Here is an 18794-nt window from a genome sequence, read left to right as displayed (position 1 = left end):
AAAACTGAGCACAGTACTCCAAGTTGGGCCTCACCAATGGCTTGTATAGGGGCATCAACACCTCCTTCTTCTGCTGGTCACACCTCTCTCTATACAGCCTAGCAACCTTCTGGCTATGGCCACCGCCTTGTCACACTGTTTTGTCACCTTCAGATCCTCAGATACTATCACCCCAAGATCCCTCTCCCTCCCTGTCTGTACATATCGGATTCTAACCGCCTAACCTATGTCTCCTGTGGATTTCTACTGCCTAAGTGCATCACTTTGCATTTCTTTGCATTGAATTTTAATTGCCAAACATTAGAACATTCCTCTAGCTTCTGCAGATCCTTTTTCATGTTTTCCTCTCCCTCCAGGGTGTCCACTCTCTTACAAATGTTGGTATCATCCGCAAAAAGGCAAACTTTACCTTCTAACCCTTCAGCAGTGTCACTCACAAATATATTGAACAGAATGGGACCCAGCACCGATCCCTGAGGTACTCCACTACTCACCTTTTCCTCATCAAGAGTGAATTCCATTAACCACCACCCTCTGGCATCTATCCGTCAACCAGTTCCTAATCTAGTTCACCATGGTGGGTCCTATTTTTAGCCTGTCAAGTTTATTCAAGAGTCTCCTGTGGGGAACCGTGTCAAAAGCTCTGCTGAAATCTAAGTAGATTACATCTATAACACATCCTTGATTCAGTTCTGTGGTCACCCAGTCAAAGAATTCAATGAGATTCGTTTGGCACGATTTACCTTTGGTAAAACCATGTTGTCTTGGATCTTGCAACTTATTGGCGTCCAGGAAATTCACTATCCTTTCCTTCAGCATCGCTTCCATTACTTTTTCCAATAACAGAAGTGAGGCTTACCGGCCTGTAGTTTCCAGCTTCTTTCCTATCACCACTTTTGTGAAGAGGGACCACATCCGCTCTTCTTCCCCTTGCACATTCGCCAGCTGTATCTCTCTCTTGGCTTCTTTCAGTTTCATCCGATATTCCTCTCTCTGTTCCTCTTCTTCAGTTTGTCTGTATTTCATGAACACCAACTCTTTAGCCTTTATTTTCTCAGGCACTTGCTTGGAGAACCATATCGATTTCCTTTTTCTCATGTATGTCTGATTCAGCTGTTTAGGGAGAACTTTGAGGTTTTTTTCTTCTTAGGCCCTAGTGTGGTTCATTTTATGTATTTTACAGTTACTTTAATTTTGGTGGCTGTGATCTTTGTAGATTTGAGGCATCATTTGGTACATTTTTTAATGTAATAGTTTTCAGTTTTGCTGCAATTGTTTTTCACTTCATGTCTCAGAAACCAGTCATGCCAAATGACTTCAAGATGTACGGGTGATGCAGGAGAACAATAACGACCAATACTCATAAATTGTGCATCATACCCAACTAAAATATTCTAGTTGGCAAAAGATGACATGTAGAGGACTTCATCATCAAGAGTAGAATAAAATACTTTGTTTGATCAGGTCTGGCCCATCAGCATTGGAAGTATCAAGAACTCCAAGATACTCTTTCAAAATCAACTGGTAGTACCATCGTTCCTTGAGATTTTTCACGAACACACTAGGAGTGCGATCTTTTCAGTACAAGGTCCACTACATTGGAACAAAGACCACAACTGCTCCATCATTGGATATCACTGGAAAATTTTTAAACCGAATTGAAATCTTTTTTTTCTCAGATGCTTTGGCATTGCTACTTGAAGCATTATTGGTCCCTGGGATGAACTTGAGCAACTTTTACCCTTCTTCATGTACTTACCCACTCTACTATCCTACTGAAATTGTAGTTCTTCCCTTTTCACCCTGTATTTACTGTCTGCTTACCTCACATTTGTGTCTTTTATTTTTATTAGATTGTAAGCTGCCTAGATAACACTGTTTGATGGACAGAATAGTGAATTTCTAATAAACTTGGTATCAACCCTTAAGGGACCCATGAGCTGCATCAGAGGTTGGTGATGCATTGGCATGAAGTGAGCACCAGTAGAGGCCATTGATGCTGACTGTCGAAGTCCCATCACAAAAAAGCTCATACCTTAAAAGACAGGGGAGATACATAATATAGATATTTGAATACTTGAAAGGACTTCTTAATTCACAAGAAAAGAACCCTTTCCAAAGGAAAGATAGCTGTAGAACTAGGGTTATGATATGAAGCTGCAAGGAGGGAGAATGAAAAGCAACATTCTTGCTGATATTGCTGAAGTCTGCTGATTTTTTAGCAGCTTTGGGGCCATTAGAATATATGATGGACCAGACTGCATCTTGAGCAGGAGTTGACCTGGACTCAGATCCTGTATTTTAGTGGCTAGAGGGTGGCATACCTCAAACTGTCCGGGGGGGGGGAAGAGGATACTGATGTGCCTTTTTTTTCCTGACCTGATGTGTGTTCTATTTTTTTGTGAATTTTGTGACCTGCCTCCTACTGTAAGGTCTGTATTGCAGGTTGAGAATGTGTGCTAATTTGTCCCCATGGGTCCTTGACTGAGCCCACTGGGAGGGAGTTTCAGAGTCTTCTCATCATAGATGCCTCAGATTGCCTGTTAGGGAAGGAAATAGCAAGGCGATGAGGTTGACAAATGTAACTTTATTAAATCATTGCGTGGTTCCTTTAGTTTCTCTCCCCCTCTCCCTATGTGGTGTGGGGAGTTACCATTAAGACTGAGAGGGAAGAGTGATCGTAGGAGCACAGGAAGTCTCATTCGTACTTGGAAGCCACTAAAGACTTTCAGATCAGGAGAGCAACTGTCTGACCACAGCTCCATCTGTGTCTTCACCCAGGGAAATGCATATGCATCTCAATGGAGAATGCCCATATTTTCCTCTTCTCCTTATTTTATCATGCAACTTCATTACTCGTCTTTCCTCGATACATAAAGGCAAATCAAGTCTCAAATTCATCAAGCAGAAATCATACAAACGATAGTGTTGATTCACCCACAACCCTTCATAGTACCACATCTTCTAGTGCCACAATTCCACATCTCTAGCAACTGGAAAAGCTGGAGTGAGTAGCCATGCTTATATTAATTATTTGAGATGCAGGAAATTAACTTCAGTTCTCAGATCACCAGGTATAGGCTGCCAAAGCATCAATGCAAAATAACTACATGCTGCAAGCCAGGTTTATTCCCTTGATAATGTTACCAGAACAGTGAAACGAACATATCTGTATTTGGAGAAGCAAGCAACTCTTTATAACAAGTTGCTTAAATCAGCAGTATAATTGTTGAAAATCTTTTATAGTGTTCAGGAGTACATCTAATAAATTGTGACTCAAAAAGAGGCAAATATCTTTGGCTTACCACGTTGGTCATCACTTTCTACAATAGGAAGTTCAGTAATGACTTTCTACATCATCTCTTTCATGATGATAATGAGAGGGCAGGACTGCTGGTACTAACCCATTGCTTTGGAGGCCCTTAGTGTCAGGAGGCTCCCAGTAAGCAAAACACACCACCATCTCTGCTTCCTTACATTTGCCCTTAAAGGTTGCTGAAAACACATGTAGTCATAGCACAGGGCTTGAAGAATGGGTTTAGGACCTGAGAAACCACTTTAAGCAGCATTCTTTAAAAGGAGAAAATGGTTCATGTATTTCATATTATAGGTGTCCCCTAGCACCACTAACACAGTTCTCTTGCCTTTCAGCTGGACAATGACAGTATCACCATAAACAGAGACCAGCACAAGACCTGACAAATAGTTCAGCCCCCTCCCCCTCGCACAAGGTACAGCGCAGCGTGTCGGCAAACCCCAAGCAGCGGAGGTTCAGCGATCAGGGTGAGTAAAACAGCTAGGGGAAGATCAAACGTTAGGAAGAAACAAGTCTGAAGTGATGATGAGTGGAGGTTAATATGGCTTAGTTAGGAAATCTGCTAAGCCTCAGCCACTCTCCCCTGCATCATGAGCAATATTAAGATTACCTGGGGCATCATGTTAAACTATAAGCATTAAATCCACATGTGATCACTCACTAACATAGTCTGGGCTTGGAAATTATGTTGCTTAAATGACTTTCTCGGTTGGTACAAGTACTACTTTGTGAGATCCATTAGGGGTGGCATCCAGCAGGGATTTCTGCAAGAAGTCTGCTCTGTGCCCATAGTTGCCAGGTTCCTGAGCAGAGCTCTTGATACGCTTCATGTCTTTTAGTCGGGATAAATGTGGGTGCAGTAGCCTGAGGACTAAGTTTGTATGTGTGTTTCTTGTTACAGCTGGCCCAAACCTTCCAACCTCCAATTCCTACTCCAAGAAAACACAAACTAACAATGCAGAGAATAAGCGTCCCGATGAGGAGCGGGAGTCCAGCCGCAAGTCCAGCAGCACCGCCAAAGTTCCAGCAAGCCCACTTTCTGGGCTAGACCGGAAGAGGGGCACCCCTACGCCCTCCACAGTGAGTCCAGGGTTTTTTACCTTGAAGGGGGAATCTCCGTGGGAAGTCCTGGCCATGTACCCTAAGAGTAACCCTGCTTCCTTCATGATCATTTTCTGTGCACATGCCTTCCCAGCTAGGGAAGGCCTTGCAAGCATTTTAAAATCATTTTATGCACCTTTCTGATGTTGACAGTAGGGAAATGCAAGGGAGATAAGGAAGCTATATATTTTTTCATTGAGGGAGAGAGGATTTCTGTAGATATACCTCATCTTTGTGAGGGCCCATGCATTCTTAGGCTGTTATCCTCCTATTGGCTTTGTTTTCCCTGCACATTAATTTCCCTGTTACACTTCTCATCATAGGACCCCTCCCCCCCTTTTTTTTTTTTTTTTTTTGCTAAAAGGTTTGGACTGAAGGGTTGTGATGGGCCTTTGTATATGTAGCCATGGTCCATGAGTTCCCTCTCCTCTCAACATTTTGTTCTCTCCCCCTTACAGAACAGTGTTCTCGTCCACTGGCACAAACCGCAGCCGCAATTCACCTCATGGTGGAACGGGCAAGCCTTGGGCCAGGCTCTGTGCAGAATGGCAAAGACAGGTAGGATGTCAATGCAGAGTGCGCTAGCAGAGACCAGCGGGGTTTTCAAGGCCCAGACATGTCCAGTGGCTGCTTTGTAAATTCCTGTTTAGGGAGTTTTTAATACTGGGAGCAGGAGTATGCAAAAATCAACAGCCAGCATAGATAAAGGGAGGAAAGGTTTTTTGTTTTTCCTCAAACCAGTTGAAATGATCTTACGTTCCTAGTGTTAGGGTGCCTTTGCTGGATCTGGGATGTCATCACATTAGAAACACTGCCACCTCTTCAGACAATGTTTAGTGCCTGATGTACTTTTTATTTGTATTTTTGAATTCATGGTTTCTTCTTACTTCTTACTTTTGATCCCCCAAGCAGAGGTGTAGCCAGCCCTCTGATTTTTTTGGGGGGGGGACGACAGTCCAGAGGTGAATTGAGGGGGCAATGTATCTCCTCTTCCCCCCCCCCCCCCCCCCCCCCCCCCCAAGTGCATTAAAAATGATACCTTTGCTGGTGGGGATGCCAAAGCCCGCCACCCAAAGAAATTCCTTGTCAAGCTGCTCCCCTCCTCCTCAAGCTTTTGCAGTAACCTGAAGTTGGCGGGGTGCCTCAAGCTGCCGACTTTGGGACTTCCTTAGCATGCTTAGTTCTTGCCTGAGCTGAGCATGGATGAGGAATCCTGGTGTCGGTGACTGGAGGTACCCCACCGACTTCCGGGTTACTGCAGAAACGTGAGGAGGAGGGGAGAGACTCGGCAGGGAATATCTTTGGCTGGTGGGACTTCGGCATCCCCGCCAGCCTTTTAATGTGTGCAGTGCAGGTTTGGAGGGGGCATGATCCCAAAGTGTGTGTGGGGGGGGGAGGGGGAGGGCTGACCCTCAAATCCTCCCCCCATGGCTAAGCTGTTCCCAAAGTAAAAGGTTTTCCCCAATTTATATCTATGGAAAATAAATGCATCCTGGGACTTAGTTTTCACATTGCTTCCATGGGCTTACTGCTCCTGCTCTTAGCCTGCTGTTTGCTGCTCTTTTCTGCTAGCAGTGTATTGGTCATGCAGGCTGGATACCTGGTAGTCTGTGCAGGTAAGTTTTGGACAGCAAGGAAACAGTCCCCACTGGTCACTATTCCCTCTATATAGGGTTCTTTCCTTCATCCAGCTACTGATTGACCAATAGAGTTTGAAATCTCCTGATGTGAAAGTGCAGACATGGGCAAAATACAGAAATTCATCCCTCCTTTTCATGCTCTCTTCAGCCCTATGTGCTGCCTCCCTGGAGGAGAACTGCTGATTTCCACTCTCCTTTCCTTCCATCTGCCCCATGTGTTATCTCCTTACAGCCTTTGCATTAACATGTTTTCTTTCAATACAGTTAGTTTTGTTTGGATTAATACATTGTGACTTCATTTCATATACATATATACATGTATGTATATTGTATATCACCCCTGCTTTCCACACCTGGCTCCTCCAGAGAGGGGAGGCTGTATTCATAGGTTGTCTAGCACAGACTCAACTGAGTTCTCTAGGCTGGCCACCTCCCTCATCACACCCCAAGCAAGTCTCAGGGCAGGGAAGTTCATACCCATTTTAAATGTCATTTGTGACAGCCTATTATATATCAGTAGGGTCAATTCACCACACATTGTTATAACCCTGTTACAGGTGAGTACTGAGACACATGACAGAACCAGGATTTGAACCCAAAAGTTTCTTGCCTATCAGGCTAAGCTATAATATAGTTGTAATATTGTTTTGATTATGATTTTGCTCATAGACTCCATAATTTTTTCCTGCTGTTGAAAAGTAGCAGCCACTACTGTAGAAGATAGGTTGTGGGGAGTAGCTTCCTCTTATTCAGGCCATGAGATACTTGTGGGGACAAGGGTGGAAGATTAGTGATGTGGTATATTGCTCTTCATATACCCCATGAATACAGCCTGCCTCCCTTCCCCGCCCCCCACCCCCTTAAAACTCTGCTTCCATGCTTTTGTTTCCTAGTTTAACCACGCCTGGGTCCCGTGCCTCCACTGCTTCTACCACCTCCTCAGTGACGTCAGCGCGGCCCCGCCAGCACCAGAAATCTATGTCCACTTCCGTACACCCCAGCAAAACCTCTCTTCCCTCTGCCGAGACTAACTGCGAAGTGCAGCGGCCCAGGCAAGTTGGGACGGGTAATGGGATTGGTTCTAAGATGCTGTGAAAACAAACAGCTGAAGTCTGCATCACCTCTGCGTTTTTTGCCAGGCAAAAATTCTTTGTTTGCCTTACATTACTGTGGAGCAAAAAGAGTGCACAGTTCAATTCATTCCTTCTCTTGTTTTCACAGAGCTGGCATTAAGACAGCAGGTCATTCCCTGTTTAGCATTACCCTGGGAAAAAGCAAATTCCAAGTTTGGTGTTCACATCCTTGTCAGATTTTCAGACCTCTTAAAATGAAAGTGGGAAGCCTCTGTTTTTCACAGTGACTGCCATGGGGGAACTTTAATGTTAGGTTGGCATTATAACACTGTCATGAAGCTGGGCCTCCCAAAAAAGGGAGATGCTGCTAAGGGTTGCTGGCTGAGGGTTCCTGGTGGCTGCTTCATCCTCTCCCTTCTCATTAGCCATCCTCAGCACTCTCCTCCCTCCCCCTCTTCCTTTATTTTGTTGGACAACTCTTGTGTGATACTCTGGGATTGATGGGAGGCAGCAGAGCATAATATGAATTGTGGGCTAAGCATAGCTTGCTTCCAAAAGATAAGTGGTGAGATTGAGGGGGGGGGGGGGGGGTCAGTGATCTACCTTCTCTGTAACACTTGATGTTTGCTAAAATATACTTACCAGCCCTGTTTTGTTTTTTCTTTTTGGCAGCACTGCTCCTCAAAGGGTCCCCGTGGCCTCTCCCTCAGCACATAACATCAGCAGTGCCCTTCCCGAGCGCACCAACTTCCCACGTGGTGTGTCTAGCCGGAGCACGTTCCATGCTGGTCAGTTGCGGCAGGTTCGTGACCAGAACCTGCAATATAACGCCTCACCAGCCTCACCCTCCGGCAACAGCCAAGGCCGGCGTGGTGGTGCCTCTGGCAGTATCTTCAGCAAGTTCACTTCCAAATTTGTGCGAAGGTAAGAACACAAAAAAAAGTGTAGGGCCTTTATTTTGTGCAGCACAGTTTGCTTCTTTGAAAAACATCTTCCAGGGATGAAACAATAGATTATCTAAATGTTACCAACACCCTGACAACTCGATTCATATGTCATAGCCTAGTAAAAAAAATGAGGGATGTTTGATTCCGAGGAGAAACAATTATTGCAGGTGCTGGTGAGTCAATGAATTCCCAAGACAGTAGTTAGCCAGGTTTCATGGTCATTTTTGCCAATGTATTGTTTCTCTTAATTATTAGAGCGCTTGCCTTAAGCCATGCCCATTGCTGCAAGGAAAATGACTTTAAAGTTATTTCCTTCCATGTACGTACTGGCTTACTGGTGCTGTTGTGCCAGCTACCCTTTCTCTCTTTCTCTACACCTTACCAAGCTATGCTCTATTAGAAGAACTCTTGAAGTGCAGGTTCCTCGCCACCCCCCCACCACCACCACCACTACCACCAATGTGTTCAAAGCATTGAGGAATACCAGAGCTAGACAAGAGCCAGGGTTAGGATCTATTTGTAGGTAAGTAGAGGAAATTGTTGAATAGAGTGATTAAGTTAATAGTTTTCATTGATGAGCAGGGTATGGAGTGGAAGCTCAGTGTAATGGGGTTAAAGCTTTGGCTCATGAGTGAGGAGTAGTATCTCAGTGGTATGAGGGATAAGGCTTTGAAGGGAGACAAGACTATTGTTTTAATTAGAGTAGTATTTGGGCTTAGATTCTCCTGCCATGTGACACTGTCCTCTAGTGCATAACTACATAATGTAGGCATGAAGGCCACAACCCTGCAACAGATCGTTCCCCTTCTGGGCAGAGATGAGTAGAAAGGGTAGATATATCTAGTTTGCTTTTTATAATGAACCCTGGCAATGAGGGAGAGGGCCATTGCGTGAGAGGGGTGGGGTAGTTGGTTGCAGCTCCCAGAATGAAGGTGGAGTTGTAGGGGAACAGTGCCTGTCTCTTGCTCTCATCCTAAGAGAGGGTTGAACAGGTAATTTTCCCCATGCTTCCTGCTCCCCATGCTGCTACTCTCCCTGCCTCATTCCATCAAGCCTTATATCAAATCTTCAAGATGGGTGGGGGTGGGTCTATTAAACATTTATCCCTACACATTTTTCCCTTTTTTATTTTTATAGAAATCTGTCTTTCAGGTTTCCGAGAAGGTAGGCATTGATCCCGTTATTATGTGATTTTGTGTCTGTCTGCTGACAACTAACCCTGCTACCCTCAGATTACCTCCCCCTCCCCTTATCCCATGCATCTTCTGCAACTGTGTACCTTTCTTTGCTTTCCCTCTCTTGTCTGGTGTCTGTCTGTGATGAGAGAACAGAAGATAGAGGCAGTGGCTGTGTTGGATACCCTTTTGGAGGGAGGTCATGACATTTTCTCCAAACACACACAACCTTCAGTTCCCTTCCAAAACCTATTTCCTTTGGGTGAATGGAAGGTCCCCTTCTGTCAGTGAGAGTTGCTTTTATTGCCCCAAGTGTGGAAAGAGTGAAGGGATAAGAGGTTAAATGAGACAGCCAAATAGAAAGGAGAGAGGCCATGTGAGGCCCTTCCCAGATGAGTCAGATGGGAAAGTAGTAAGGAAAGCCAGCTAGTGTGTAGGCAGAGGTGTACTATATTTGATGCCCTCCTGCTGACAGCTAGCTGGCTGTAGGCTGAGGCATGGTGCACACATGCTCTGTTTGGCTTTGGCTTCAGGCATTGGTAGGAAGGCCACAGTTATCTGTCATGCTTTTGATGGACTGAAAGTATGTGCCCCTAAACCCCAGAGGGGTCTTCCAAGCACCACTGTCTCTGTAAGCATCCAGGAGCTCCCTGTGCTCTCCATCCTGGTTACAAAGGCTGAGGGTCTCTTCTAACCATGAAGCCTTCACGTGATCTACTTTCTCCCTACCCCTTTGCTCTCTTCCCTCAGAAGTTGGAGAGAGACTTCCCGACTAATCCTTTCTTCATGTGTCATGGGTGTTCTGGAGATTCGCTGCTTTCAAAATTGCTTTTGTTAAAAATTCTCTTATTTTAAGCACAAACCCAATCAAGTCTTTAACCCTCAAGTTTTCTGGGGTGTTGCTGTATTTTTGGTGGGGGTCAGTGAATGTGGCATTTTTAAAATCCTTTTTGTGATGTTTCAAATTGTATTTGCATTTGAAAGCAAAAGATGAGCTCTGAAATGGCAAGGTGTACCCTGCTGGCACTCAGTCGCAAGGTCTTCATATGAAAACAAGGCCTTACAGATCAGTTCACTGTTTAAAGAGATGCTCTGAGTGAACATGACGCACAAAGCTAAGTCGCTTGTGTTGTCTTTGGACAGCTGGCAAATTTAAATATCTTCCGTCATGTGTGAAGCATTGTTCTCCTAGATAATCACAGCCTCCAGCTCCCATGCCTTCTACCGATCCTCATTTGTTCTTCACTCCCCTCACTGATCCTCCATTAATGATTCTTCAGAGGACCTTACAGAAAAGAAGATGCCAATGGGGACCTTTAGAATAAGGATGAAGTCTACTCTTTACCAAGATGTGACTAAGGGAAGAGAGGGACTATATTCCCTGTGCATCTCTCTGACAGAAGGCTCTCATCACATAACACTTTGCTGCTATATTTGTGGCCTTTCATGTTTGCAACAACAACAAAAAACCAAAATGGAAACTGTCCACAAGCCCACCCCCCTCTTCGGGGTCACTGAGGGGAAGAGGCTGTTGGAAGTTTGCATTCTGCAGAAATGTGGACTCCTGATGTGGACGTCCTGTGTATTGTCTGACTCCCACCTCCCTTGTGTTCTGTCATCCTAGCTATCCCATGTGTTTGTGTGATGTCCTTATCTGAGGGTCAGATCAGCAAACCCCTGCCCTCCTCCTTATAGTCTTCCCAGTTCTAGTTCTCATAGGGGTGAAAACTGACAGCCTTTCACTGTTAGCTTGCTAAAGGATGAGTATTGAGCCACTCTAGTTTCAACACTTGCTTTCCTTCCATGGGTGGGAAAATGTGGGATACAATGTAATAAATAAATAAATGTCACAGCTGTAAGCTTTGTTGCTGCAGCTTGATAACTGTACTGTGCCACCCTGTTTCCAGCTGCTATGGCTTCTGTTAAATCCAAGACAGGTCTGAGACGGATACACATGAAGAAAGTAAGCCAAAAACAAATGGCCCTCCCACTCCTTTTCTGATTCTCTTGTGGCTTCTCTGTGGCAGAAGAAATACAGCTTGATGTTTCCCACTTTTTATTTCCTCCCCCCTCTTTCCCCCTTCCTAGATTCAAAGAAGGGGTGGGTTAATCCTAATAAAATAACTCTGAACATCTCCTGTCCTCTGCTGTGCGAATCACTTACCAGTGCTCTGTAGGGTTCAAACAGCTGATAATGAATGGAATGGAAGCAGAGTTGGGCGGAAGCCTTACTTCTGCAAACTGCCTAGCACTATCCTGCCAGGATGTCCACCAGTCCTGTCTTGCCTTAAAACCTGGGATAGCTCTTACAGGGAAGCAGCACCATAAAGTGTGGGGGGGAAGGGTGCTGTTATATTAAGCCATACATGCAGAATCATTCTCTTTCACAGTTCCCTTTCTCAGATGCATACATACTATCCTTCCCTCTTGCTCTTCCATAAACAGAAGTACATTCGATCATCCTAATATACACCGACACAACTTCTTAACAAAACAAAATATATATATATATATACAAATGTAACAAATATATATATATATATAGATATATATAATGGTCACACAACCGCCTTCACCTTCACTCAGTTACCAAGCATGCAGTCTCTCAATGCTCCCACAGACATGCACAGAAGGGACTCACTTTTAACAGTCTCTCTCTTCCTCGCACACCTTCTCCCTGAATCTGTGTTGCAAACACATTGATTCACAGTAACACAGTAAATGATGGCAGATAAAGACCTGCACAGTCCATCCAGTCTGCCCAACAAGGTGAAGCTTGCACCCACCACCCTGTGCGGGTATTCCATTTGTGTCTTTTTGTTTTTACATTCATTCTCAGTAACTGCAGTTTATGATTCAAATACAATTTCCAGTGACTATACATAAGGGTTAGTAGGGAGAGAGTTGAGCTTAATAAGGAAGAGGATGGGGGGAAGGGTGTATCTGATGGGCAGGGGGTTAGGGAGAAGGGCCTGAGGGGCAACAATCAATCAGGTTCTTAGGGTGGTGAGCTAGTGGGAGGGGGAAGGCATACAGAAAGCTGACTAAATTTCAATTACAGTGCCAAAACCGACCCAAAATCTGTTTTCTGCCCAGTTTCAGCTGAAATGTTATTTTAATATTTGAAAATCAAGAAAAAGGAAGAGACGCTCCTACACTCAAGTCCGAAAACACCAAAGAAGGGATCTCAAACAGTCTTCCAAAAGTAAACACAAAAGTCAACCTTTATTTGATCAAGTTAAACCAGGACTTGACACGGAGCCGTGTTTTTGCATGAAATGCCTGCCTCAAGAGTTAAAGCTTGTCACTCCTCTGTAAAATTATTGCGGTAAATCACTGAAAATACTGGCAGGTATTACAGCAAGAAGGAGCCACGTATGTGTACATATAAGGGATTGAACAAAAGCAGACCCTGCTTCCATTGGTTCTCTCCAAAGACCCTGTGTAGAGCTCAGCTGTGGGGGAAACAGGGTCTGCTTTTGTTCAATCCCTGATGTACACATGCATTGCTGCTCCTTGCTGTAATACCTGCTAGCATTTTCAGTGCATTACCAGCAATAATTTTACAAAGGAGTGACCAAGAAGCTTTGACTTCTTGGGGCAGGCACTTCATGCCAAAACACGGCTACGTGTCCTGGTTTAACTTGATGATCAAATGTTGACTTTTGTATTTATTTTGAATTTTTGTCCAAGTTTTTGCTTTTGGCTGAAATGTTTTTTGGTGGAAGCCGAAAATTTGTCCATTTGTCTCCCCCCCCCCCCCCCCCCCCCAAAAAAAAAAAAAAAAAAAAAAAAACAGGAGTTCTCCCTCTTCTGGACCCCCTCAAGTGCTTCCCCCTACAATCTGTAGGCCACCCTTGACCTAGCTTATAATCCCTGGTGGTCTAGGGGTTGTAGTTGGGGCAGGAATGATTCCGACTTAATCCTGCCCATTCTGGCTCATATTTCAAATGTGACTACTGTGACTTGGCCATTACTCCTGCCCTGCCTACACCACTAGATCACTAGGAAATGTAAGGTAGTCGCAGGGGAGCTACTCTTTGTATTCTTTTTTTTATACTGCAATTCCAAGTAATGCAGTTACGATCTTGCACAATAGTTTACATGGTATATAGAATGCTGCAAATAAATGCTTTTGATTACAACATTTTAGCAGGAATTTGTCTGTAAATTTGGGTTGATGAGCTCCTTAGGAATTAGCTTCTCTAGGGAGTTCAGATGTCAGCTGTCACTCAGTGTAGCGCAGAGTTGGCCATTGTAAAAGCACTGTGGTTTTTAGTTTCAGTTTTCATTAGCTTTGGTCCATGTAAAGGGTCATGGGTTTGATATACTGATTGTCTATGGTATAACCAGAGTGGTTTACACTTACGATATACAGGTTATTTTGCTTGGAGGTAAAATACGGCCTTTCATTATTAAATTATTCTGGCTTGGATACTGTGGGTTTAGCAGAGGAATGCAGACTGCAAGTTCTGACAATCCCCAGCAGCCCTCACCAGTTCACATTCATACAACCAAACTTGAGTTTTTGGTTTCAGCTTCTGCTGATAACAGGCGATGAGTTTAACTGTGCCAAAGATACCCTGCAGCTGCAGTAATGCTTCTTCTAAAACAGACTTCAGCAAAGACCCTTCCTGAACTTGTACGCTGAGAGAGACTGTGATGCCTTGCTCCTCCTATCAATTTTGATGGTGATGGGAAGCATGTGCCTAGAGGAGGGAGTGGAAACTACAGGGCTGGTCATGTTCAGGAAGGGCCTATGCTGAAGTTTGCTTCAGAAGAATCATTGCTACAGCTGTGGGTTAATCAGCTTCAGGGGCAGCAAAGAGCAGCTGCAGTCAAAGGGAAATGGGACTTGATATACCGCCTTTCTGAGGTGTTTTTGCAACTACATTCAAAGCGGTTTACATATATTCAGGTACTTATTTGTACAAGGGGCAATGGAGGGATAAGTGACTTGCCCAGAGTCACAAGGAGCTGCAGTGGGAATCGAACTCAGTTCCCCAGGATCAAAGTCCATTGCACTAACCACTAGGCTACTCCTCCAAAGGGAAGCAGTAGGTCCTTCGCCTACAAAACAATGCTTCCTTTACCTTGAAATAAGCCCATAACACACTCAATTTATTCCGCTGAGACACAGAAGTAACTAACAAAGTATCTCTTGTGGAAATAACTTTTGAGATGTCGAGAAATATGGTTCGGCCTATTCTTTTTCCAGCATTGGACCCAATTGCACCTCCTGCTAAGGTTGAGTCGGAAGAGATCCTGGATACATGGAAACATTTAATAGTCTGGATCAGAAAGACACAAAACATCCTTAAAAGTATTTTTTAAATAAAATCTCAGGAGATAACAAATGCATTTTCCTTAGCATCCACACCATCCTTGTTCAGAACTTGTGTATTATGCCAGTCAACTAACAGATGGAGACAGAACATGAGCTGCAAGCTCTGCCCTATAAGGGCATCTTGGAGACTTAGCTCCTCAGTATTTTTCTGTCTCCAGCAGATGGTGAAGGTTTGGTGTACAGCTTCAGGACTGATTGGATTGCTCCTGAGCCAGACGGATAACTGGTTATCTGAACAGGGAGTATTTCTATTGAGAATTTAAGCTCTGTATATCTGTATCTAATATATGTAATATTTTTATTCCTTGATTCAGCAGCTGTTTATAAGTACATAAATATTGCCATACTGGGACAGACAGAAGGTCCATCAAGTCCAGAATCCTGTTTCCAATAGTGGCCAATCCAGGTCACAAGTACCCGGCAAGATCCCAAAAAAGTGCAATACATTTTATGCTGCTTATCCTAGAAATAAGCAATGGATTTTCTCCAAGTCCATTTTAATAATGGTCTATGGACTTTTCCTTTAGGAAGCTATCCAAACCTTTTTGAAACCCTGCTAAGCTAACTGCTTTTACTACATTCTCTGGCAACGAATTCCAGAATTTAATTATACGTTGAGTGAAGAAACATTTTCTCTGATTCGTTTTAAATTTACAATTTTGTAGTTTCATTGTATGCCCCCTAGTCCTAGTATTTTTGGAAAGAGTGAACAATCATTTCAGCGTTGCCCTGTAGGCGGCATTGTTTAGTACGTATGTCTCTAGAGCAGGGGTTTTCAGCCCAGTCCATGGGACACACCAAGCCAATCTGGTTATCAGGATGCCCACAATGAATATGCATAAGATAGATTTACATATAGTGGAGGCAGTGAATGCAAATTGTGGATATCATGAAAACCAGACTGGCTTCTTTGTTAGTTAGAAAGTCTGTGGGTCCCAAGATCCATATGCCTTCTTACAGCCTTGGTCTTAGGATCAACTGCAGTTTGTATTTTCTCCAATCCCAATACTCAGTCACATAAATAGCATCACTCCCAGGTCAAGTAATTCTAGTACCTCAAATGTTTGCCCAAAAGACCCTAGCTTCTGGATTGGGTTCATATCAAGAAGCCATTTCACCATCCCCATGAGAAGGATCGTTTTCATCATGGTCCAATAATTCTGGAAATTTCAGCACCCTTTTGTCTTATGACTTGGTGTTCCTCAGATAAACAAGGAAATGTTGGCATTGTCTATTGTGGTGTCAGTCTGACATTGCCTATGTGCTGGAGCTCTCCCTCAACATAAAGAAATGTTTTTAATTTCTCTGCGCTTGTGTAGGGTTCCTACGTTGCTTCATGGACCATTACCCTGCCAATCTCTTCCATCTGCAAGTCAGTTGCAAATGTTCTTCCTTCGTTCACCACACTGAAGAAGAAAGCAAAACAAACAAACAAACAAACCCAAACATAGAGCAACTCAACAAAGCTCTGTTTTTTCTTCATAGCAAGATTTATTTTGTATAAAAACATGAGCACTGCTCCTTCTGCTACTACCCGCCAGACCTGGCTTTAACTAGGCCAGAGGATGCCACTAGAACCTCTTCATTAAGCACAGCAGCTACCACAAAGGCAGAAGCAGTTTCTTTCAAGACAGAGAAAAGGCTTCCATAGTCCCACGAAGGGAGTTCAACTTCCATCTCTCCTGCTTCTGTTTAGTAACCTTCAGCTACCTCAATGCCAGTTCCTGTTTCATAGGATTGTGAAAAATCAAAAGTGAAGAAAAAAATCCTCTCTCAAGGTTGCCCACTCCAGCAGACCATGAAGTGTCCCAAAAAGGTTTTAATAAATCCTTCAGGTAAGAGCTTGGGTGGGGGGGGGGGGGGGGGGGGGGGAGATGCAGCAAAGCCCTGCATACCTGAGGAGCCTTCTGTGAAACATCACAGAAAATTCCCTTATACCTCAAGTGAACTAATTTTGTCTCCAGGTATGAGGGCCAAGTACCCCACTGCTGTTCATCTGATCCTAACGTGTGTCTCATTTAACTGATAAAAGTGCTTTTTGAGGGACAATGCAGTAATCTTGCAGGAAACTGACCTCCTTTCTGGCTTTTCCCCTCTAGCTAACATCTTAGAGGTTCAGCTCCCAGGATGATGCCCTGTCAATGAGTAGTCTGCCTTGTGACTATCAGTAGGATTGGGCCCAGTTAAAAAAACCACGTGCATTTAGATCCTCTGTAGATTGTACTGATTTGGAAATAGTGAGCGATGCTCAAAGGAAATAGCATGTAAATGAGCTGCACACAATTTCAGCAAGCAGCTTGGTAGGGAAAGCACCTAGCGCATACGCAGAACAGTCTCTCAGTAAGTGTTCCTGTTCTGCGCATGTGCTAGGGCTGCTGTACTCTTTCCTTTCCCCAGCAGTACTTGCTGCTCCACTGTCCTCCTGTCTCCTTGCCCTTGCAGTGCTCTGGTTCTGGCTCCACCTTCCTCATGCAGCTTACTTGCCTTCCCTCTGAGCCAGTGATTTCGCTTGGGAATCTTCTTGCTGAAAGCCCTCCCAGCTGACAACATAAGGGCTTTCCTCAGCCGACTGGCTGTCTGTTTGTTTCTCCACCCCTAAGCTCTTCTCTGCTCTCCAACACTGTTTGCCATTGAAAAACAATCTCCTTCCTGACCCCCCCCCCCCCCAGCTGTTTCTTTGCCCCTCTAAAGCTGTTCTCTGCTCTGGCTTGGTGGCCTGGTCTCAAGGATTAGAAACTCACAAGGATTCAAGGTAAAACTTGGCCTGCCAGAATTAAGCTTTCTGCTGCTTACACATCTGTGGCGAAGGTATATGTTGAAATGGTGCTCTTGTCTTCTCTAGGCTTCCCCTGGCCCCACTGAACCCGGAGCTTTTTTCTGGCTTCCTCAACCACACCCTTTTGCTCTGTATTGCAGAATTTAATGTGGCTCTCTGAGAGTGGTGTTAAGGGAAGTTGATAACTTCCTGTACACTCCCTCACATTCTTGTGGTAATCCCTTTCTCCAATTTGAGGTGGCTGGGGTCTCTATTGGTACAGTTCCATCTTTTCATCCTAAAGTAGCTCCTGCTTCTCACGCAAATCAGATACTACATCCTTCATTCCTGTGGAAAAGAATTTAAATATTTAGAAGTAGCGCATGAATTTCGTAAGTCAGATAGGTTGTTTATTCTTTTTGAAGATTCTAAAAAGCTGAAGCAGCTTCTAAGGCTGTTACGTGTTGGTTGAAAGAAATGATTTCATCCATCTATAGCTTGCTAGTGAAATAGCCTCCTTTCTGAAAACTTGTGAGTAACCTCTACCAGAGTCATAGCAACTTCACTAGCAGAATTTCAAGAGGTTTCTCCTCTGGACTTCTGCAGGGCAGTGATGCGATCTTTTCTTCGTACTTTTGCAAACCATTATAAACTCGATCTGAGAATCCAAGCAGAAATTACTTTGGAGCTGAAGCAATTAGGGCAGGGATTTCAAGGTCCCACCCAGCTGTGAAGACTGCTTTGCTACATCCCACAAATTCTGGACTTGTCTGGGAGCTAAGAAAGGAGAAATTAAATCTTAGCTGCTAATTTTCTTTCCTTTAATCCAACCAGACTAGTCCAGAGACCCTTCCTTATTCACAAAACTCAAATTTCCTCTCGTGTTCAATATGTGCTTTTATTGTATTTTTAATAATTTAATTTAAAAAAATTTGAAGGATAACTAGTAGTGTTGCTATCTCAAGCGAAAGAAATAACTTTTGGTCTATTGCTTTGTCATTCAAAATACTGAAGAGCTAAGGCTGCATGATATTCTTATTGGACAGAGCTCACAACTCATTTTCTCTGTCACCATCTGCTAATGGACGGGCAAAACCCACAGATTCTAGACTGGCCTGGTTTGACTAAAGGAAAGAAAATGAATAGGTTAGATTTATTTATTTATCACATTTGATATACCGCTAGGGTCTGCACATAGGCATAAAGCAATTTACAATTCAACTTAACAGAGAGGAAGGAAGAGGAAGAAGGTGAAAAGAAAAGGGAAGGAATCAAGTGGTATTGGGGTAAGTAACAAAGAAGAGGTGGATTTTCAGGGGTTGTTTGAAGGTAGGGAGAGAGGTTTGGTTTCTGATACATAAAGGAGAGGTCATTCCGAAGTCTGGGACTCAAGTAACTGAAAGCAGATATAATTTCTCCCTGGGGAAACTGATCAAAGCA

At 43.9% G+C, this 18794-nt stretch overlaps 1 protein-coding gene across 1 annotated transcript in view; it reads left to right on the top strand.

Moving 5' to 3' along the window:
- MARK2 (microtubule affinity regulating kinase 2) overlaps positions 1 to 18794 on the top strand; it is a 225087-nt gene that overhangs the window by 173911 nt on the left and 32382 nt on the right. The window contains 8 exon segments of the mRNA XM_030219412.1: positions 3652 to 3670; positions 3673 to 3783; positions 4218 to 4400; positions 4881 to 4921; positions 4923 to 4975; positions 6951 to 7109; positions 7803 to 8054; positions 9215 to 9241. Coding sequence (XP_030075272.1) covers positions 3652 to 3670; positions 3673 to 3783; positions 4218 to 4400; positions 4881 to 4921; positions 4923 to 4975; positions 6951 to 7109; positions 7803 to 8054; positions 9215 to 9241 — 845 coding nt within the window.

Source organism: Microcaecilia unicolor, chromosome 11 (assembly GCF_901765095.1).
Source record: "Microcaecilia unicolor chromosome 11, aMicUni1.1, whole genome shotgun sequence".
In the NCBI taxonomy this organism is placed as follows: Eukaryota; Metazoa; Chordata; class Amphibia; order Gymnophiona; family Siphonopidae; genus Microcaecilia; species Microcaecilia unicolor.
The sequence above is the reverse complement of the archived record's forward strand: the minus strand, read 5'-3'. Positions and strand labels throughout refer to the sequence as shown.